This window comes from Takifugu rubripes, chromosome 12, assembly GCF_901000725.2.
Source record: "Takifugu rubripes chromosome 12, fTakRub1.2, whole genome shotgun sequence".
NCBI lineage: Eukaryota > Metazoa > Chordata > Actinopteri > Tetraodontiformes > Tetraodontidae > Takifugu > Takifugu rubripes.
In genome coordinates, this window is record NC_042296.1 from 3505661 (window position 1) to 3529074 (window position 23414).

General features: G+C 47.3%; 1 protein-coding gene across 6 annotated transcripts; it reads right to left on the reverse strand.

Moving 5' to 3' along the window:
- Positions 1–10810: 10810 nt before the first annotated feature.
- Positions 10811–22095, reverse strand: cibar1 (CBY1 interacting BAR domain containing 1). Of its 6 annotated transcripts, XR_003890362.1 has the most exons (11): positions 21915–22093; positions 21344–21578; positions 21202–21270; positions 20636–20737; positions 20530–20535; positions 20180–20284; positions 19983–20096; positions 19240–19359; positions 18824–18962; positions 11776–11963; positions 10811–11044 (listed from the first exon to the last, which is right to left on the reverse strand). XR_003890362.1 is itself a non-coding variant. In XM_011618745.2 (10 exons), the coding sequence occupies exons 1-9, from the start codon at positions 21941–21943 to the stop codon at positions 18849–18851; spliced, it is 894 nt and encodes a 297-aa protein (XP_011617047.1). In that variant the 5' UTR covers positions 21944–22093; the 3' UTR covers positions 11634–11963; positions 18824–18848. The 6 variants fall into 6 exon arrangements, 5 of the variants coding, with proteins under 5 accessions (XP_011617047.1, XP_011617048.1, XP_003977600.1 ...); XM_011618745.2 differs by lacking the exon at positions 10811–11044 and having other exon boundaries at positions 11634–11963; XM_011618746.2 differs by lacking the exons at positions 10811–11044; positions 11776–11963 and adding an exon at positions 18210–18602.
- Positions 22096–23414: the final 1319 nt, after the last annotated feature.

Here is a 23414-nt window from a genome sequence, read left to right on the forward strand (position 1 = left end):
TAGAAACCCTGAGCAGGGCCAGGGTGGGGAATCTCTACTGCTGATGGCAGGTAAAGGATGAGGAGAAGGGGTGATGGGTGCTTGAGATAGTAACATCTGTTGGACTGACCCCCTTCAAACTGACCACAACACTGGTGACATTTGGTGTGCACGAAGAGATGATCCCCAGTGGAGTTGATGGACGTCTCTCACAGTATGAGCAATTGTTTAGTCGGGAATGACAAGAGGGGAGACAAAACGCTCGGACAAAACGTGCCCGGTAAACACGGAGGGATATCCTCTGCATGTCGTCCATTCAAAGATTTCTGCCGTCAGACCAAAACAAAGCTCCACATTCTGACATCATCTCAGATATCACGTCCATCGGGAACTCGAATCTTTGGGCCTCCTCCAGATATTAGTCATCGGCGCGCCACAACCAACTGCAGCGAGCGCATTCTTTATTTTCACAACCCTGGCCGACCCCCAAGGATAATCAATCAAACCAGGAGCAGCGGATTGTTTCATGCGGATGGACTCCAGATTGTGGTCTGGCTGAAAACCCTCTGCCTTCCTTCGCGAGTGATCCCAATCTGTCCATCAACCTCGCTTTGATCTCCTTAGGCCGAGTGGGATTTTAGGAAAAATCAAAGCCTGGATCCCCGACAAGTTGAATGTTTCTTCTTCGCTTCGGTGGGGCCGCGGGACTTTTTCTTGCCGTACGGTCGCATCGCATGACCGCTAATTGCCCCTACATGAGAATTCCGATGTGCTGTTCACCAGTGATTGAAAACATTTGTTCTTACACAAGGGAGTTGCCATGTTTGTGCACATTCAGCACAATAAACTTCCCTAAAGGTCTTGTGAGAAACTTAGGCTGAAAGTAGAATTTGGCGCATTGGGCCGGTCATCGCTACCACTTTCAGTTTAACGCAAGAACAAAAATAAATGCAGAGCACACCACAGATGCAATAATAGCAAATAACCCTGGAATCTCATGACTCACTGACATCAAAGGCTCACATGCGGGCGGGGATCGGTTGCAAGAACAATACATTAGTGAAGGGTCAAAGGTCATAATGACCTCACCCTGCTAATGGCCGTGTTTCGGTTCACACGGGACTGAGATATTTACATGAATGTTGAAACGGGTGCGGGAATGTTGCTCAGCCATGTTTCTACGGTAGCCCAGAATAGACAGGTTTATAACGAACCTCTACTTTAAATACGCGATAATGTTCTCAAGGAAGACATTTTTCTTCGCAAATACCCTTCATGTCCTGTAGCTGCGAAAGACGTCGTAAATCAACCAACCGGACACGGAGTCGATGCTATCAGGAAGCTATCGGTGCTACAGCTGCTACAGTCAGTGATGGGTTCAGCTTCCACACATACTGCGGTTTGAAGTCAGTCAAATGGATCCACCTGTCATTTATCCCATCCCGCTCATGTCTCAGGCCATGTTTCTTCTCTCAGATCTTCATTTCTGACTCCGGGCCTCCGTGCAATTGGACATAAATCTCGATTCTACGCATCTCTGGAACCGTCTTCGCTCTCCAGGCTGCAGCTGAGAGCTGCTGAGCTCAGCCTGGTGCGCATCATCTTCACGCTAATCCAATGATACAGTGACCAGATGGGAACAAGTCTGTTCTTTGTTTTTCCACTTATGACGGGTTTCACTTTAGAGGAATCTCCTTAAAATAGCTTTAAAAAAAGTTTTGCATCAGCAGAAAGTGCTTCACAGGGGGTGGTGGTGGGGGGGGGGAGTACATTCATGGAATAAAGAACTTTACTTTAATTTCATTTCCTAAAACTTCTCATTACTTTTTATGATATCTCAAATGCTAAACGTTGCCCTAGGTCAGCCTGCACAAGGTGCCCATCATTTTTTTTTACGATGCTGCTAGCAGGCAGCACCAACGGTGGACAGGGTGAGATTCTGAGGTGCTTGAACACTGATTGTGCTTCATATTGGTCACAGACTTGGATTCTGCTCGATAGGAGAACACTATTGTTTTAAAGACATGGACTTAAAACCACATGACTTTAGAAGTCATTCAATGTTGCATTAAACTGCCATTATAAGCTAAATCTGTTCCAAAGATTATTGTGTGGAACTCTTGATTTGACAGCATTTTAAACCTTTTTCCTGTCTTTGGTCTTGTGAGATCACATTATATTGCGGCGGGGTATATTTACTATATTTAGAGCTACAGAACAGAGTTCAGCAACCTCAGGCTCGCGGGCATCTTTCGGCACACTGCTGCATGATCTCTGGCACGCTGAGCAGCACGTACTGTATCTGCCCTGCCTGTGATTCCCCGGCGTGGCTAAGGGTGCAGATGGTAGGGGGTAGGAGAACACTGGGAGAGAAGAAAGTGGAATAGTGGAATTCCCCCATCTTAAAACCGGAAAAGATGTTCCCAAATATGAAGGAATGGGCTCTGAACATTGGCTGTAACTGCTCAGACGTAAGATACTGGGGCTCGCCTGTGTATGTGGAACTGTTAGCAAATTAACGTAGCACCAGTAAAAGCATTTAGCTCATTTGTGGTATCCTAAATGTGCAATATTTGTTTTAAGTTAAGTGCTAAATCTCCAACTCTCTGTGTGTGTTTGTGACAGCAAAACACTTTAAACATACTAAAGGAAAAGCAACAAAACTCCTGATTATCGAGTTCCTTTTAAGGAAGTCAAAATGGAAAAGTGTGGGACTGGTGTCCGTCTCCCAGTCTCATGTGCGGCATTTCACTAAAACGCTCATCTCACTTCCTCCTTCAGCTACAAAGATCCCTTCAAGGCCACGTCTCCATCTGACAGGAGCGACACATGATTTCACTGAAAACCTTCACTTACGCTCAGAGCGCCGCTCCAGGATGACTCAGGGGGTTTCCTGCCGCTAATGGGAAGTGGATGGCAACTGTATCTGCATGTGTGTGTGTTGCAGACGTCACCGCCACACTGTCACCAGCCTGTCAGTGAGGTTATGCAAGCTGTCTCCGTCAGGCCCGGGCCGAGCCCATGATGTCACTGAGAAATGCGGATTGAGCAACGGAAACAAAGAGCCGATGTGTTGCTCAGCTGAGGACCAAAAAGAGGTTCTGTGGCTTTGAAGTGTGGACGATGAAGCCGAGAAATATCTGCCGGTGCTTCGCTGTAAATACTAATGCTAAGCTAAGCACTTTCACTTTGATGTCAACGGAATATGCTAACATGTGAGCTCTTGAATTACAAACTTTCTGCTATTGCTACTGCGGTGCTGACGGGGCTGGAATCAAATGGGCGGAGCCAGTTGACATTTGGGCCCTGATGATACACAACTAAAAGAGCGTAACGCCGCCCTCCATTTGTTTTTGGAAGCTCTAAGTTTCCACTGGGACGCACTTCTGCCTAGTTTTTGTTGCCCTAAATGAGTCCTATCCACGGAATTGGCTGATGTAGATTTCTGGAAATGCTGCTATTGTGCAATTTACATTTTTTGTGTGGTCTTTGTACAACACAGGCCGTGGTAGCGAGAGCGAAACAACAACAATAAGCGGCCATCTTGTTTTCATACGGACAAGCAGAGATAATATGACTTGCCCCTTTCTCTGTGGGTCACTGGATCCATTTGGAGGTTTAGCTCCATGGAAGCTACGCTGCGTTCGAGGCGCCCAATTTTAACACGCGTCAGTTCTCGTTCGTTTCAACGGGCAAGGCTCCAAAACACATCCTCCAGCCAGCGCTTAAGGATGCCGGATGATTATTAATGACACTTGTGGCGATAGCAGGAGATGGATTCAGGCGGGGGGAGACTATTTGTTAGCGAACCCCTCTGCAAGTATGCTAACTCCCACAGTCTTACCAGAGTGAATCAAGCTGTCAGAAATGTATCAAAGCGCACGAGCACAAGGGAGAGAAGGGCTTAGCGTTGGGTAAAAGCAATTAATTGCAGGATAATACCCCATGTAACAGGATTTCAATGACTGTTAGCGCTGCGCCGCTCCAAAAGGAGATTTATTTTCATAATCCCATGATGAAAGGGATGACCAATTATTTCCCGCTCACTGGAACTCGCTGGGCTAGGCCGGGGGGAGGGAGAGGAAGCAGCAAAAGGGGGGAGAAATGTTTGTGCGCGCATAAACCCTTATTATTCAGCCAGCCACGACCGAACTGTCACTCTTCGCAAATTAGCCGCCGCTTTTCATGATCCGATCGCGCTACGACTCACAGGAGGGAGATGAAAGCCCGGCTTCGCCCCGTTAACAGCAGATGGGGGTCGCCGCCAAAATTAGGGCCCTGCGTTTCCCGGCGTTTCATCAGTTTTGAAGGATGTTGGAAACGGGGGTTAATATTCATGAAGTTTGTCTCGGAGTTGCGACGGAAGCGTGTCGTCATGGAGGGACGTGATTGAATCTGGCGCTTGAGACTTTCAAAGAAACCCGTTCTTGGAGATCTGTCCCCGGTGGATCGGGGCGGAGGGGAACGCGGACCAGAACTGTCTCAACACCTCGAACTGGAACGGCTTCAGTTCTTCAAACATCTGAAAACAGTTGGCGATGTGTGTTTGAACGCTGCATCATTTATCGCCAGCGTCGTTTTTGTAACCTTGTAGCTTCGTTTGCATCATCGTAGCGTTTCAGATCTTAATCGCTGATGTTTTTATTCTGGGCCTTTCAAGGATTTGTACATTTCTAATGCAAGATATGCGTTCAGGTTTTCATCCAATTTCGCTGGTGTTCATTATCGTGTGTTTACGGAACAAAATGAATAAATATCTTACATCAGCTTCAGAGAGGGACACAACAGCTGATCTGGGGGCAGCACAGCACACATGAATGAAGATGGAAAAGTTGACGGATTTCCATCCGCGTCTCATTTTTCCCACATGACAAAATAAAAAAAGGAGTGTGTCCGTGTGGCGTTGGGTTCCCTGACACGGTGACTCAGTGCACCAGCTTCAGTCTGACCTGCCACATGCAGGCTTTGTCTCCTTGATGCCCATTACTGAGCTGAGTCAGTGCGGCTGGGGCCACACCGGGGACGTGAACAGCGCGTCCTGCGGCGTTCAGGGACGCCCTGGCAGACTCAGTTACTTCAGGACACTCTCCGGTGACTGTTGATGAGTCTATTCCGCCGCGTGTATTGATGTGTGTGTGTGTGTGTGTGTGTGTGTGTGTGTGTGTGTGTGTGTGTGTGTGTGTGTGTGGCGGGGGGGTGTTAAGTTGCCAGCAAACAAGCATTATCAATCGTAACACGACGTAACGCCAAAAATAATTTAAAAAAAAACCCAAAACAAAACAATAATGGAGCACCGGTGTGACGTGTCAAACCCTGCTGCTTTAAGAGCTGCAGAACAGCGGTGTGTGTGAGTGTGCATGTGTGTTCCTCCGGCAGGAAAATTGTGACTACAGAAGCACAATGTGCGCAGTGATTCGTGTGTGCAGCAGAAGATGGAGCGACAGCCTGAACGAAGGGGGCCGTGAAGGCAACACGGGCTTGTTTATGCTCCAATGTTGAGACATGGCAGGAGGTTACCCCCCCCCCCCCCCCCCCCCCCCCCCCCCCCAACCTTACTGGGCTGATCCCTTTTCTTTTAAATCCAGGTGGGGCTGAATGAATGAAGCGTTTTAGGGATGACGGGAGAGTTGTTTTTCCACCATCATATGGAAAAGGTGGGAGAATGAGCTGTCAGGCCAAAGCAGAAATGGAAGAAAAAGGTTCCTCCAGATCGCTCACATGAAAAGAGAAGTGTGAAATTGCACTTTCGGAATGGATTAAATCACTTTTCAGACTTGCTACGTTCACTGAATCATTGAATTACCGGCCTCTGATTTTCAGAAGAGGGCCAGAAAAATGCTGCTGTGCAGAAGCCAGCACAGGCATCGTCGTGTCCTCGTCGGCAGGTGAAACATGATGCAAACATGTTTGAGAGTGTCGCCATTATTTATTATTATTATAATAAATGTGTAGCCGCTGGATGTTAATTGGTGCCATTAAGCTGTCAGTCAACGATGTCAGCGTTTACTGTCAGTATCACTGAGGTAGCTTCAGCCAACACATCGTCTGTAATTGGACTTGTCAGAACATCTTACTAGATTTGTCTTTCTCCACTTTGGACAGTAAATTAATGAGAGGCAACGATGATTTATGTTTTCTGCAAAAATCCCAGGAACGCCTCCGCAGCCCTGCGGAATCAAACAGTTCCTGGGATTATTTTTTTCTTGTCAGGTAAAGCTGTCCCCCAGGGTGTGTGTGTGTGTGTGTGTGTGTGTGTGAGGAAGGGGGGGTCAGGTGTCTTCTGTCCTCTGTGAGCTCTGCTGTATTGGGCCTTCCTGGAATTTAATGCTTCTTCATCACACCTGGCTGAGGGAGGAACAGCTAAAGAGAGGAGAGGAAGGACAGGACCAGGGACAGGAGAGGAAGGACAGGACCAGGGACCGGAGAGGAAGGACAGGACCAGGGACAGGAGAGGAAGGACAGGACCAGGGACCGGAGAGGAAGGACAGGACCAGGGACAGGAGAGGAAGGACAGGACCAGGGACCAGAGAGGAAGGACAGGACCAGGGACAGGAGAGGAAGGACAGGACCAGGGACAGGAGAGGAAGGACAGGACCAGGGACCGGAGAGGAAGGACAGGACCAGGGACAGGGGAGGAAGGACAGGACCAGGGACCGGAGAAGACAAGACCAGCCGTGAGCGGAATGATCCATGATGGGATCAAACTCCCATTTTCGGCGTATGTGGACCAGCAGCGGTTCAGCAGGAGATATTAGCGCACTAGCATGTTCCTGAGATCAAAGGTTCCTGCAACTGTTTTCATAACAATAAAATTAGCATTAAATTAGCCTAATTCTACTCCAGGATCTGTGTGGAGAGTGGATACCTCCAAGAGACAACACAAAGGATTTCCCTTCCTGTCACATGACCATATGTTGGCAGTTTTATGCCCCCCCCCCACAGCTCACTCCCGGGGTGCTCGGTAGCCTAGCGCAATTGGATCTTTAACAGCGCCAATAGTTGATGCCACTAATCCCCAAGGGGATTATAAAGTGGTGTTTGGAGGAGACAACAGGTGGGTGTCGTGACGTCCACAGGTGACTTATCGAAACTAAACATTTTCCCAGCGGCAGAAAGAGGAAGGTCGTATTTGTGCCATGTTTGATCTGCAGTGTTGCCTTTAAATTATGAATCGCAGGCCTCATAAGAGAAGAGGAAGTTTAAAAAGAACATCCACCTACACGCACACACCACAGAGAGCCCTGCGTAGTGCGTCTGTGTGTGTGTGTGTGTTTCACTGTTATTTGTCGGGATTTTTGTGGCTTGTGTGTGTGGAATTCACTGTGATTGACTTCCCCCACGGGAGAGAAAAGACAGTCAGACAGTGAAACAATACACTTCTCTATGATTATCACACACACACACACACACACACTGAAGCTCCTTTAACACAAGCCAGATGTCTCCTGGAACGGTGGTGGAGGTGGAGAGTTATCCTTTTCATTCTCGGGAGTAAACATTTTGCACAGGTTGGAAGGTAACCAGGAACAGACGGACAGAGACACAAATGATTTTCCACCACAACTAGAAAACAAAACACACTCACCTGCTGCACAATTACACAGGACATCGAGCGAGCTAGCTGAAGGCGCCCGCCGCGATCTCTCCCCTTTCCCCACCAAACATTCCCCTTGTTAAGTAAACTTTACAGGTTGACCTGCTCAGGCCTGCGAGGCTGAAATCCCGTCTCCATAAATTCCTAAATATGCTTTTTCACATTTTTTTTACCCATCGGATGGACATAAAAATCGATTTAGCCTTGACAGATGTCACCAGAATCTGGCAGATTCTATCTTCTTAGCTTTGTCTCATGTCCTCCAGGAATGATTTCAGCCTGATCATCAAGAAATATACTTATTTCTTTACCATCAACTCGTCCTTTTCTAGATTTTCTGGCTTTTTTAAAATGATGACGATGGTGGAGCGGAACTAAAACTAGCTGCCTTGTCTAATGTGAAACAGCTCCACATGCCTGCAGCCTGATCTGCAGATATCAGATTCAAAAGAAAAGCTCAGATATTTAAGTAGCTGCACCTGAGATGAGTTCTCGTCCTGGTGCAGCTTTGATATTCAGTAATGAGTCTAATTTGCTAATCATGCGCTAATTTTCTCCCGAAATATAACGTAAAAACAGAGTTGCTACATGTGACACTTGTTCTCTGGAACCAAGCCGTCGTCAAGAATAGCTGGTTTCACATGAGAATGACACGTTTCCTGTGTTATTTTAGATATTTGTCCTCTGTGAATCGCTCATGTCTGGAATTTATCAACTAAAACAAGGTCTTCGGCTAATATTAGCTCAGCACAAGAGTCCCGGGGATTGCATCTCATTTAGAACCATGAGTTTCAGATGTCCTGTAAGAACAGTAAAATTGGAAGAAGAAAAATTTTGAAGTTCCTGAGTGAAGAACAGGACTTTTACGATGTTTCTGGACTGTCCGATGCAGAACAGGAAAGGAGATATTACGCTGTATTTGGGAGGAATCTGTCCGTAGATCCAAACAAACGCGCCCTCACTGCAGACACGGAGAGGAAATGTCCCTACATCTCCGCACAGGATATTTCAGTCTGCCTCAGTTTCTATCGCTTCCTCACGCCATCTGTCTCTCTCCGGTCGTCATCTGTCTTGTCTCTTCCTCCAGTAATGATCCCTTTCATCCTGCCTTCTGCTAGCCTACCGCCGAACGGCCGTCTGGCGAAGAACTACGATCAAGTAATAAAACTTAACGTACAGACAGCTTTTTAGGGAACCTACTGAGGCCACGACCTGTTTATTTGTGAGCCCCCAAAAATGTTCACTTAAGGAAGTAAAACGCGACCATTTGGTGAAGCGTTGTGCTGCTTGTAAAAGTTAGCGACATAATGGCATTCACAGCCTGCGGAGCTAAAGACATTTTTAGCCCTGCAGCTACAATAATATAGGAGAAATGTACCATCCATCCATCCATCCATCCATCCATCCATCCATCCATCCATCCATCCATCCATCCATCCAGCCAGCCAGCCAGCAAGCTATGGGTAACTAGCTAGCTGGTATCTTAACTGTTGGTCCATTTTGTTTTTCTCTCCTTACATTGCTGTAGTTTTGTGTGTCACTTTTTGATCTTGAACATTTTCGGGTCATGCCACCGTGCCCACGCCTCCCATGGAAGGAAGAGATACAGACCAGGCCAATGCCACCTTGCCACGGGGGCCCGAAACGTGCTGCTTGGCTGTTCCAAGCGTGCTTCCTTATTAGCTCATTTTGGCTGCAGATTTTAGCTTGACTCCAGAGCAATGAGGTCCGGAGGACGGTCTAACCTTACGCACGATCCTTTGATGTAACTGCACCGTGTGTTACAGCGTCACACACAACGGCTGTCGTCATGGCAGCACAAGGACGGCATGAAGTCAGCGACATTTCCAATTGAAATTTTTGCACGTCAAAAGGGTCCGTGTGTTTGCGGGTGGGGGGGTGCCTCTCGTTGTGGGGCCAGACGAAGGAATTTACAGGGTGAGATGACTCAAGCGATGGAATTCCTGCAGCCTAGAACGCCGTCATTATTCTGCTGACACTCATATCGGAGCACCGGCGCGGCTCGTTATCCCTGGCAGAAAGAACGACCTTGATGTGGGACAATGGGGGGGGGGGGGGGGGGACTGGGTCAAGGCTTTCCCATTATCCCCAGTATGGAGAGAAGGTGACTGCAGCCCAGCCGTGCAGAAACGTGCTGAACAGACTCACATCCTGATCTCAGGAGGGGCGGACATCCGTATGTCACCAGGGTGGGGGGGGGCACTGACTAACATATGTGTGTGCTCAGTGACTCTAATCAATGTTGGTACCAGGCCCGGGCTGGTGTTTATGTGGTGAGTAAACACAGGATTCCCATTTGGCAAAAAGGGAACAGCAGTCATGCTAGTTGGGAGGGGGGAGGGGGGCAACCAGGAGTCTGTGTCCTGGTTGGCGATTCCCCCCCCCCCCCCCGTCTACGTCTCCTCTTCTACGTCTCCTATTCTTGGAAAAGTCCGCGCAACCGTCAGCAAACACGGGTTTACTCGGAAGGCTCTGAGGATATTGCCCCCCGCCACCGCTGACAGGGGGGGTTGCCTTGTCACCAAAACATCTGTTTCATCAGCCCTCATATTTGTCTTTCGACACAGGTGCTCCGCTTCCCTGTTTGCGGTGGGTGAGTCAGGTTTTACTGCAGCTTCAGACCCACTTAAATCTGAATTGTATAATGCAGGTTTATGACTTTTCAGGGATTGTTGTCTGTGGAAAACAGCCCCTGCAGTGGGAGGAAAGGGTGGGGGCAGCCCCCCCAAAACCTGCCCGACTGATGATACTGCTTAGTTGACCATTTGGAGTTAGGTTTCGGGGGTGTTTTTGGAGAAAATCAACTCAATAAACCTTGAAACCTTCAGCACGAGAGCATGGAAAACATTAGTATCTCTGCTTCGGGCAATTCTAACTTTCAGAAAAAGGGCAGAAAATAAAGCAAAGGGTCAAAAAGTTTTAATAAAAGCGAGTTATAAAGAAAACCACCAAAAACTGGGATGCTGCAGGAAAAGAGAAATGTAATCTGATTACAGTGTAAACGATATTAAAGGATGGCTAAGCGTCATAGCGGCACATATGACCAGTTAAGAGTTTCAAAACACCTCCGTTAGCCTTTATTATGTGTAGCTAGCGGATGGCTAATAATCAGCAGGTTATGGCAATAAGCAAGAACACCTAACGGCGCTAACCCTCGACTCGCCTTAGTTTCATAAAAGAAAGAGGAAAAAAAACAACAGCTGTTTTCTGTTAGCTGTTTCTGATCCATCCTGACCTTTAAATCACCTGACGTCTCTTCGTGTTGCGTAATCGCTGCATTCCTTCGATGCCTCGGCCCGATAATAAATGCAAACGCGGGACCAAACCTGCTAGCGGACAGCTAGCCGACACGACTGCTGGCGTTGTTATGCGTGGCCGCATCCGTCCAGGACGAATTTGAGCGGCGGTGGAAACTTCAGAGACGGGGGGGCCGAGGCTCAGGGTTTTCACCTGGAAATGCGGAGCTTATGGTTACGCAGGAATGTGAGCAGACTGACAGGCACTTACAAGTAGAGTCAACACCTATTTAGCGAAGCATTTTGTACAACCCAGATGACCTTTTTCCTCAAATCCCAGAGAAACGCCGCTAACCTATCATTAGCGTTCGTCATTAAATAAATGCAACCCCCCCCCCCCCCACCGTAGGTGAGATGTTTTCGGAAGTGGCGGCGAAGCTGTTTGTGACCTTGGTGGCACGTTCAACGTCACATCAGAGAGGAAAATGAAAAAAAAATACTTGCGCAAGGCCTCCAGATTGAATGTGAACGACTTTGGTTGGAAAAACGTGCAAAACAACACTTTCACACACTCACACCCCCTCTTCTTAGAATGTTGCTATTTGCTTTGGGGCGAATGCACTGGTGTTGCACAACTGTGCAACACACACACACACACACATTCTTGTACTCCTGTAATCGTGAGGGCCTTACAGCCGTAACCCCGACCCTTAAACCCAGTTCAATCCTGACCCTTCACACCAAGTGTGAACCCTCAAACAGGCCTTTGATGTTGTGAGGACCAGCCAGTATGTCCTCACTTGATGGGTGAAATAGGAGTTTCAGTCTTTAATATGTAGCAAACACACACACATGCATAAGTTCCGTCCCCTAGCAGACCCTGAAACCAGCGAAAATCCGCCCAGCTAGGCAGATTTGAATTCCCTCCTGGAACTAGAACAACACCTTTGCTTTCTTTTATGATCCCGGAAAACGCAGTTGTGGAACTCCGTGGATTAGCTGCCATGGGTGGACCTCCTGGTATCCAGTAGATTAATGGTGGGTGGTCCTCGCTTCTATATGTGATGCGCCGCCATCAGTCACCCTCCTTCGTCGACTGTTCTGGTAACTTGAGGCGATGCACTTGATCCATCCTAGATTAAAAATAAAGAAATGAAAGTGAACTTGCCAAGGAAAGTCCGCGGTCAAGTCATGAGACCTACGCCAGGACTGCCAGGATTCCGAGTATCGGTAATTACAAATTAATAGAAATTGTTGCCCCACAGTGGAAATGTTGCACCATTGTTTTGTCCTGGAAAAATAGCTTAAAATAGCTCCTGAGTGGTGGTTTTGAGTTCTCTGGATATTAGAAATGCGCTGTTACAGAGTCCAGCCGTGGTGATCCCTGCTGGTGATCCACCGCAGGGATCGGACATATGCGAAGGTTGGCTCAATCTCTCGCGTGAAGGTCACCCCTGACAGGACAGGCGGGCCCCAGATCGTCACCCCTGGGGTACAGAGCCAAGGTTAATAACCCAGGCTGAACAACAGGCATGCGAACATGCTGTCGGGTGAGCAGAGACACACAAGGCAAATTTACAGAGGGATGTTGTCACATAGGAGAGATCATGTCGTACCGAAGCGAATATTAATGGGATTTAGGGAGATTACGGCTAATCTGAGTTCACTTTTATTGGACAACAGAGGAAGGATGTGGAATGAAATCAAAACAAGTCATGTAATTCACAATGATTAATATATTTACACACACACACACACAGAGTGACAGTAATCAGCTCACACTCTGCTCTATTGAGTTTAAAATCAAAATCCATGTCAAGCAATAAACGTCAGCTTTGTCAAATCCTCCCATGATCCTTACTGCTCCTTCTGTCATCTTCCTGCGCTCCTCGCCTCGCCGCCAGGCCACGGCGTCACAGGTTAGCGCGCTCCCTCTGGCGTCCACCGGGGGCTCCCTGCTGAGCCGAGTGAGCCAAGGGGCGAGAGTTGTGCAATCGCCGGTCTTACTTAATTATGACGGATCAAGCAGGATCTCCCTGGCAACCCTCGCCATATTTTCCAAAACGAAAGCCGCTGGAGGGCACGGCCGCTGTGGAGTGACGTCGATTGGCAACAACGTAACGCTAAACTTCAGGACGTTACAAAACAAGCAGGATGTTAACGCTCTGATGTATGAAATTTCTTCTCAAGAATCGGAAGGATGATCCGAAATCCTGGCGTTAGCGTGTCATAGCTTAGCATGTTTATCATTTCAAGCGTGGCCGTGCCTAATGGCGGCTCCTAGCACGGCCACAGCACCGGCCTTCCTCTCCAACTTCTCTAAAGAGTTGAAACTGTCCACGCGATTGAGTCGTGACTGAGACGGACGCCCCCGCCGTACGGGACGTCTACCACGTAGCAGCAGGCCATCGTGGACCGGGGTCTGTCCGCTTCAGACACCAGATCTGTTGTGCTAAACTCGCTAAACTTGGCATCCAGACTGTGCGTCAGTCCCTGCGAACAAATGTTAGCGAACAAACTCGTTTCGGAGATTCGTATTGTCACGTCTCAGAGACTCTCTGTCTGCTCCCTCTCTCTGACCCCCCCATGGCCTTATTATGTAGCCCCTCTCCCGACTCTGCTTTCCGACGCCGCTTCCCCCGTCTTCCTGCCTGTGCTCGCTCTTGTGTCAGAGTCGTGTCAAATTCCCCAGTGTGCTTGTTATGTTTGTCTCTAAAGCAGTGCTCACCAAATTACCCAGCAGCCCCGGTATCGGGTGCCTTCTATCTTTTCTCATTCATGTGTAAGAGGGCAGCTCGGACAGCAAAGCGGCTCCATCTGTGTGCGTGCGCACGCGCGTGTTTGCAAGTTCTTATACGTGCAATGCAGTGAGGACTGGATATCCGCACTGGCTTCCCTATAAAAGTGAGGACATTTTTTTTTGCTCCTCAAAAATTCAAAGGTACGTGGGAGGATTTAGACTTTTAACTAACTACCAGGTTTTAGGGTTAAGGCTTAGGCTAGCTCTAGAGCCAGGGTGGGGTCTACAAGGGTCCTCACAAAGATAGAGGTACGCACATTGGTGTGTGTGAGGTTGGTTCAGTCATGAGAGCAGGGAGCCTGCATTCCTCTGTGTCGTACTAAATCCTCATGGGATAGACCTCATTAGAGGACTAGCTGTTCCCATGCTGTCTCACTGCCACTGTGTGTGTACACGTCCTCTTGAAGACATCTACCGGAATCTCTGTGTCTTTTTCCTTCATATTTCCTTTGAATCCGGTTCCCCCGTGTTTGGGAACACGGGCTGTGTTTTGACACGTCGTGTCAAATTGAAGTGAGGTACCACGGAGGGGTCAGCGCAGCTCACAGGAGGCTGAGATGTGCTCGAGGGACGTGCTCGCCTCCCCCCAACCGCTGGCGCTGTCCTCTCCTTATACCACGCTGTCGTGCGTTAGAATGTCCCAGAGAGACACTTAACACATCACTCGGTGACTCGCTGCTTCCAGACATAGATACGTCCCCCACCCGACATGCTTGGCTGCGGCTGGTCCTGAGAGCTTCTCATGTCACATTCTGACTTTATTTTTCATGCTGGAGAGAGTCCGTGTGTGTGTGTGTACTCGGGAGAAACAAGATCTTTTTTTTCACTTTTGGGGATAATAAGGACTTTGTTGCAATGGGGCAAATATTTTTCCTTCCACCCCTGCACGACCCGCTGTGCACATTCAGCTGCTTCACTCTTCCTTGTGAATTATTTCCTTGGACGTGAATTACGCCTCATCGTTGCAGAGCGGCGTCGACATAACCTGTAACTTTTAATGAAAGATATTTCGATTCTGTAAGGGTATCTTTAAAGTTCATCAATCCTGTGCTACACTGGGGTTGGGGGGAGGTTTCAAACGGCTGGTTTGTGGCCCCATAACGGGTCGCGAGTGGTGCTGCACCGGCCGGTAAAAACCTTTGGCAAATAAAGGAGGAGACCGTGTAAATGTAGCTTCCTGCCACTCTTGCTGGATCAGGGGTCTGGCTGTGGGTTTCTGTTAAGCACCTGGAGACCAGTTTAGTTCTCAGAGGTGTAATATTAAAAAAATGTTTGAGTGAACTGATTTTAATGAAAATGACGAACTGCTATAAATATATAAGTAATTTACATCAATCTCATTTCATTTTATTTTGAGCCTTGATATAATGGCTGTGAGTTGGCTGAGAATTCTGAATAAAAAGGTAAAAACAAAGAATTTGTCAAAAACGCTAAAATTTAAATGCACTCCAAACTACTGCAGGGGTGTTCCTATGAGGTGTGTTCTGTTTGGATGTTTGGTTACAGTATTTATGGGGCAACAACCTCAGCATGAGTCATTTTGTTGGAAAAAGTGCTAAATACCTAGAGCGGTTTATCCACGTTAGCTCTCATTTTCTGTGGAGCTGATCTGAATACAACAGCAGGAGTAGAACGCCACAGCCGACTCCAGGATAAAAGGTCAGAATTCTTTAGCCCACCAGTGACAGACTCCAACAATCAATCATGCTAACACAGGTTGTTCTGCTTTTATCAGTCGTTGAAAAACCTCACGGTTATTTGTTGCCAGTTTGACAGGCTAATGTGTTGCAAGCTAATGCTGATAGGAGCATAATGTTGTACTAGGAAGTGGTTGGTCAACAAAAAACACTCTTGCTGCTCCACTGACGGGATTGGCTAACACGCAAACAATTTCATAATGACTCTGATATCAGGCTGATGAAAGTCCCGGGAAACGAAAAACACACACACACACAGAGCGAAACGCCAAGGTTGAAGCGACAGTGAGCTCCCGAACAGGCCTGAGCCAAGGCCTTCCTCGCTGATCACAAAACAGCTCCGGGCGATAAGACCCCTTTTTGCGCAACATGCGAGCACACGCGCTCATTCTGCCTCTTTCCCATCGCTTTGAAAGTAGAGGATTTCGAAATCATCGACAGCAGCCCCGTGACACGAAGGGGCGGAAGGCTTAGCTTGACTGGCAGAGCGAGAGATTGAGGATGAAACTCTGTATGAAAGATAACATCTCACACACACTCGCTGTCAGACAGGCGAGCTAAACTGGAATGCTTGACCATTTAACGCTGCAATACAATACTGATTTATTGTGAGGATGTTTGATATCTGCACACACATACACGTATTTCTACCTTTAAGGGGACTTTCATAGACGCAGTACATTACCCAGCTACCTACCAAAATCATCCCAAATAACCTTTTGACCCCAACCTAAATTCTAAATTCCCAATTCTAACCTCAACCCTAAAACCTTTGAAGTTGTGGGGTCCACCAAAATGTCCTAATTTTGCAAACCATGGTCCCACTTTGCTAGTAGAATAAGTATTTGTGTACGCATATGTAACAATAAGACACACACACACACACACACACACACACGGGTTTCTGCTTCCCCTTTTATTCAAGGCCAGCTGTGATTTATGGAGGGCTGGACTGGGGATGCCACTTTCAGGCGGTAGCTCCTCATCAGACAATCACCAGGACCAGAGGACATCTGCACGGCGCTGACAGACAGCAATACACTCACAGATTTACGGTTCTGAATATTTGTTTGTAAAAAAAAAAAAGCAGCTTTGTTTGATTTATTTGTGCACGGGGGCTCCTGGAATGCAGGAAAATGACAGGACAATAACTGTCATTCAAGTGGATGCCGGGGAACTGGGAGGACGATTGAGGAGGACGGTCAAGGGCTCCGGTCATGTGACCCAAAGTCCACAGTCAGAAATATGTCATGTCGCTGAGACACACACGCACACACAAAATTCAACAATTTCCTGCTGAGGACAGAAGAATTCAGAATGTTTCCACTGCGAGTCTGCGGCGTTGTTGGGGACACAAGGAACAGTTCCTGCTCTGCCTTCCCAACACACACTTTAATGTCCCCCTACTTCCTGTCACGTGTGTGTGATTCATGCCGCGCAACATTTATTTCTTCTTATTATCACTGACAGCGTCAGCTTGCCTGTCAACCAGCTCAACTGGATTGGTCTGACAGTAGATCAGATTTCATGGCCTGCTCATGTCCACGTTTGGTGGACACACACACACACACACACACACACACACAGACACACACACACGAAGCCACCTTTCGTTATAGTGTGAAATACAGGGCCCATAACTGTGCTCAGAGTTCTCAGTACACCAGCAACAAATAGTGTGTCTGCCAGACACACACACACACACACACACACACACACACACACACACACACACACACACACACACACACACACACAGCGGCAGCTCTGTCAGTGAGTCAGTGTGTGAGTCACACTCCGGCTATGCTGCCTCTTGATTTTATAACAGCTGCCAGCATGGCACTGTAGTTAATATTCCAAACAGCTCTACTGTACGTGCACGCACACCGCACGCGCAGGCACGCACGCGCCGGACACGGGATTTCATGCAATCACTCATCTGCAGAAATAAGACCAAGGAGTTTTGGTCACATGTTTTTAAATAAATCAAAAAGTAAAACTCCCTGAGAAAGGCATAACCACTGGGAGTGACTGCAGATGAGTCAGAGGGAGAGGAGGGATTCCTCATTTGGTTGTGTGTCAGATACTTTGGGGGGGGACCGTTTGTAGGATTCTGCAGTCCGCTTTCCTCACACACACACACACGCGCGCGCGCTGGTTTCTGTTTTAGCAAGGTAAGGGGGAAAAAAATGTTAAAAAGCCTTGTTAAAACGTCGACGCATGCAGCCTCCAGATGTGATTCCAAACCCGCAAAGCAGACGCAAAACGCTGGCAGCTGCGTTGGAAGCCTGGAGGATCAAAGGAACTGATCCATTTACATCTACCTTCAGACTGGAGGGAACATAGTGTGCGCGACACAGCTGCCCAGATCCGGGTAGGGACTCTTAAATAGCGCCCCCTGTCGGCGAACAGCGAGAACAGCGCCCCAGCAGCGCAGGGGCAGATTGCACTTGACTGCCTCCTTTTTCTAAATCTCCCATTACAGGTTGCAAACCTGTGGTATGTGCAGTTTATTTTTTTTTTAAAAAAGGAGGGAGAAGCACTGCGCACGAGCTTGACGTGTGCCGTGGGTCATGAAGACTTGATAGGGGAGCTGTGAGGGCCAATGAGTCAGAGCCACCGATAAGGACCTGGAGACAAGGCTGACCTCCACAGATCCCCCCCTCCTCCTTCCCACATCTTCTAGATTTCTAAGCTTCCATTTTGGTTTAATTACCACCAGTAACCCTTCATTTTACCCCGCTTTGCTCGGTCAAAAGTGGGTTTTCAGGGAGCCTTCAGGTTTATCTGCAGTGGCGAAAGTGTCTGACTCAGCTGCACAAACACACTTTATAGGTGACTCACTGCAACACAGGCCATTCACATCCACAAAGGCAAACCGGTATGAGCGCCTTAATGCGGCTGCACACGTTAACCTTTATTTGCATTAAACGATTGTGCTGAGGGTTTGAGGAAGGGGAAAAAAACCGAAAAAAAACAGACGACACCCACGCGGCTTCGTCCCCGAGATCATTAGCATCGCCGCGAGGACGGGTTTTAGTAACCTTTGTGTGTAAACACTGAGATGTTCTCTGACAGATGAGGAAATGAAGCAGTAACATGGCTGTGTGCACAAGCCCAGGGGAGGAAACATATTCATCGTGACAGCGGCCACCGAGGAATGATGAACGTATCAAATGACTCATGCGCTGGAGACATAGGAGCCATCAGCTGACGCAGCGGCACAGACGACGCACGCAGCCCACCGCTCACGTCGCCTAAATGACGGAGGCGAACTGCAACAAAAGGCGAGGGGAGGTTTCAATAGTTTAATGTAGAAAAATACGAAAGGAACGTCACGAATATTGCGAGCAGAGACACTAAAGAGGTTGGAAACACAAGGGCAAGTGTGAGTTTAGGACAAATCTAACACACCGGCGCTAGAAGAGTTGCTAGCAGAGCCCGCGTGAGGCGGCTTTGGCAACACAAAGGTTCCTTTTGACGAATAATAAAGCACCTTTGAGATACAGTCTCCTGTCAGGTTAGTTCTCATCATCTGTCTCCTCCTCGTCATCGTCCTCCTCTTCGGATTCGTCTTCATCCTCCTCTTCCTCCTCCTCCTCTCTCCTCATCTGTCGGAGGGAAGCCCTTTGTTGCTGTGACCATGGACAACAAGCAAAACACATAAAGATGACACCAAATTCCAGCGCTAGCTCGTCGCTAAAAGTTCCACCTAAGCATTCAGGGTGGAAGCACACACGCTTCACTTCCTGCGCCTCAGAGCTCATGATGGTGCGCGATGTCGCTGCCGTGCAATGCCATGAAAACTGAACCATGACAGCCCACGCTGAGATGACCAACCTCTCAGGAGCTCCTAAAACAGCCATTTTATCAAAAACGGGGCCTTCTGCGAGTCTTCATGTGGGATCTTACCTGTAAAGTCCCCGACGTACCCAGGAAAGAGCCGGTCCGATCAAGGGAGGTTTTGGAATTAGCACGCACTATGTCTAAGCGGGACAGGTAGTCGGGGGGGTGCAGCGAGCTCCTGAACACCTGCCAAAGACAGTTTTGGTCTCTTTTAATGAAAATCAGGAGGAAAAACCAATTTTGAGTGACTGCTGGTGGACTTTCTCAACAGGTGTGCTTCAAAGGACTGATGTTTGGGCCAGTGCGGGGGGGTGGGGGGTGATTAAAAATGACACAACCGTCCTAGATTAGATTTATCGTCATGCCATTGTGCCTATTGGGGTGATTCAATCTTCCGTGCTTCGTTTGGTGACTCACTAGAAAACAGCCTCGTCTTGCAGAGCAGTTTCGCTCCGACGTGAATGGAATGAGGTGATTCGGTGAGAGAAAAGGCAAAGAATACGTGTGATAGGATGGGTGGAGGATGGAACGGCCACTGCGGCAACAGCCTGGCGACTTAAAACTGTTTCTCCTCCCTAAAATAGTCCATCAGACTTCAGAAAAGCGTAGGTAGCGATTGTGACCTAGAATAGTTGGATTCTCTACAGTTAAAGGGTGGGGACTGTGACTAATGAGTGAATGAGTAATGGATGCTAGCTCACACTAGCTAAACAAAGGCTGTGTTGTGACACATCATAGCCTGCAAATAGAATTTTATTAGCTTTGAGTGTGAGTGTATCATCACGGCTTCCTTGGCGCCGTCAGCCTACCTCGAGGTCTTCTTCTTCGTCCACATTCTGAATGCTCTGGTAGGCCAGGGTGAACACCTCGAGGGCCTTAGCGTGGAACGCCATCTCCACCGTCACAAAGTCGCCAAATATTTTCTGCAAGCCAAAATGAAAAAGAGCTTTTTAATATTTCCAACGCCGACGAGGCGTCCTGTGAAATAAAGTACGGCGGAGGAGACCTTAATGTCCCGGATTTTCTGCCGCTCAAACTCGTCTATGGTCTCCTCCAGCTGCCTGGTGATGCGCGTGGCGTCCATGGTGGCTCTCTGGAGCTCACTTTCAGCCTGTGAACGGAGAAAGCAACTTTGACTCCTGCTTCCTTCGCCACGTGTCGTGTTTAAATGCTTTGTCTGCACTGTAGAATTAGTCTGAACGGAAAAAACAACAACCTTCTTGTGCCTTTTAATCAGGTATATTTATAACTACTCTGCAAACAAGCATCTGTTTAACTTGTGTTTGGATGTCTCCTTGTCAGCTCTGAAACGTGTTTCAGCCCTGAGCTTGAATCCGCAGCGGCGCAGATACACACCTGAGACTGAAGGACTGGTCAAGGATGTAATAAATGGTTCCATTCAAATAAGATATTGTCCCTGCAATTAGCGGGTGCTGTAGATCATCCCTCCGAAAAAGGATACAATGATCTGTCTGTCTGAGGGGTTTCTCTGTCTGGTCCTTTCAAGCTGGGCCATCTGTTTGGTCTCTCGTGTTCGGGCACTCTGAGTCGTCTTTAAATCCTCCTGTGTGGATGCACACATGCAGAGGAGCGCCAGTTAGCATCCACAACAACCATCAAATATGCATTATGAAGTGGGAGGTGCATAAATCAGCTCGCACTTTATGTGAATTTAACGCTGTAGCGCTTTACTCATCGTGCTTTGGAATTTATGACACAATAATGACAAAATTATTGCCTTAAAGACGCAGACTAATCACACGGTAGGTGTACCAACACTGCCCCCTTGCGACTGTGATATAAACTGCACTCTAGTCTAGCTTTTTTTCAATATACACAACTTGCTGCAGCTTTAGTAATCAAAAGACATACTTTTAAACAGCTACACTTATTTAAATTGAAGTAAAACAGCCCAAAATGGAGCTGCACATCATCTTAACACCTTAAACGATGATTTGGACATATGAGAAACATGTCTTGGACCTCACAGTCTGCTCATCATTCAGCGTGGCTCCTACATCCACTCACCCGCTTGCGTTTTACAATGGCTCCGTAGCTTTTCAGTGGCTCTATAACTCTGGCTTCAAGCCGTTCCACCTGCAGTGCAGAAGCCAAGTCTGGTCAGGCGTTTGAAACAACCCACTTCATGTGTTTAGATGCATCCTTTTACCTCAGCTTGTCGGTAGTCCTCTACTTTGGCCAAGTGATCAGCAAACTCCTTCATGCCCCTCTTCAGGTTTGGCGTCTCCAGGTCTGCGTACACGCCGATTTCCTTCACCAGCAGGTCTGCTTTGTCTCGTAGCCTGGCTGTTTTGCGGACGTAACCGGCGAACATCTGGCACATCTCTCCAAAGTGCTTCTCAACATTGTTAATATTTTCCTGGATCTTCCTTGTCTGGTTGTCCCTAGAACAACATAAAGAACACCACAAGATAAAATAAACCACAAACTGTTAGGCTGTAAATGAAAAAATGATTGCAAATTGATATGAAATAAAGATCAACACTTTACTAAGGGGATGAATGTTAAATCAACAAGCAAGCTACGCAGTCTAACAATCCTTTCAACTATTAAAGCTATCAGGAGGGTTGAGAATAGGTTGTAAACGAAATAATTTGCATGGTGTAAAGGCAGCGAAATTAATTTAGGTGAGGTTGGTTTACGAGCTAACCAGGTAACATTAGCTTCGCTAACAACAGTTCTCCTGTAACGATCCCAACGGTGGCGGTATATTCCCCTACCTCACTCTTGCATCTGGTGTACGACTCATCTTCTCATGGAAGAAAATCGTAATGTTTCGAGAAAGGATATAAAAACACAGATTTATTTTTTACACTAGCTCACTGTGTCGGTGCCTCTTCTGTAGACGTCGGTGGTACGCCACCCGACCGTTTCCATGGAGCCCCTGTCATTTCCGCTCTCGTAAGGCATTGTGGGAAATTGAGTTTTCATCATCACCCCTTTTCTTCCGTTACAAACATGAAAATGGGGAAAAGCTCACATTAAGGCACGGAAAAGTATAAAATAATCTAATTAAGTGGAAAAACTAATAAAAAAAATCGTGACGTTTATGCCATGTAAGTGCAATATTTTGTCTCTCTTGAGTATATTTTAGAAGACAATGTTTTTTTCCAAATAAATCCATTTGTAATCTTTATTTGTCTTTAGTAATTAATGACTAAACAATTATATATATTATATATAAATTTACTGTAGTATCCTTAAACATGGTCAAGCTCACATTCTTTTTTTCTGTGACACATTAAAATAATCACACAGTTCTCCTCAAAAATCAAAGAAATAACATTGTGGCTGAGTTTGATTAACTGGAGTTGATTTTTAGGTGAGACTCTAATAATACTAGTTGGCCAAGAGAGACAAAAACAACGCCACTGACAAGTTTCGAGCACGGCAGAAGAATTGTGCAGTTTCGAAAATTAAATAACACCATTCTATTAAAAACTGTTTTTAGCACAGAACTTTAAACTTTTTACGATGATTCTATGACATTTATTTCACAGCTTTAACACTTGCCATCCCTCCCAGTATCTCCCATCACGTGCACTGCCTACGCTGCAACATTGCAACATTGCAGCCCAGCAGCAGCCTTTTCCCACTGCTCGACTGCTCTTGAACTGGTGCCAGCGCTGCAGACGTAGCGAGCACTGAAATGAACGGAGGCCTCATTGTTAATTCCCTCCTCTGTGTTTGGGAATGCATGAATGTCACCAGCTGCCGCGTCTGCCACTCTGTGGAAAATGTCCAAAAACCTTAATTATCATGGTTAATCATCCATGGGATTGAAGCAGGGGAGATCCCTGTGTAACAGATTGGTGATGTAAAACATGGTCATTGCATCGAGCTCTGTGAGTGGAATCCCAAGAGGACCTGGTCCTGCTCTTTATTACGCTAATATTAAGAGGGTTTTGCTTTGTTAAATTGCATATTTAACCTTTTTTGTCACATTTCCAACTCATATATATTAATACTGTGCTGGACATTGAAGAGAAACCTCCCTGACTGATTCCTCTATTGCACATCTGATAGCGTAGATACAAACGAGCCTCTCCACAGAGCAGAATTTACTGTGATATCCACCATCAGCCACATGATGGCAATCCACTTCCATTTGTCTGCACCTAAAGATTCCTTACAGGTGGATTCTCCTGCTCGCCTTCTTCATTTCCATATGTTTACATTATTCACAAAATGTCTGCGGGATGAGATCCGAACCCACTAAA

Coding starts and splice junctions, on each gene's coding strand:
- cibar1 (XM_011618745.2), bottom strand. CDS start 21,943: ATGAGTCGTACACCAGATGCAAGAGTGAG. Junction 21,271..21,343: donor AGGACTACCGACAAGCTGAG/GTAAAAGGATGC, acceptor TCTGCACTGCAG/GTGGAACGGCTTGAAGCCAG. Junction 20,738..21,201: donor CCATTGTAAAACGCAAGCGG/GTGAGTGGATGT, acceptor GCATCCACACAG/GAGGATTTAAAGACGACTCA.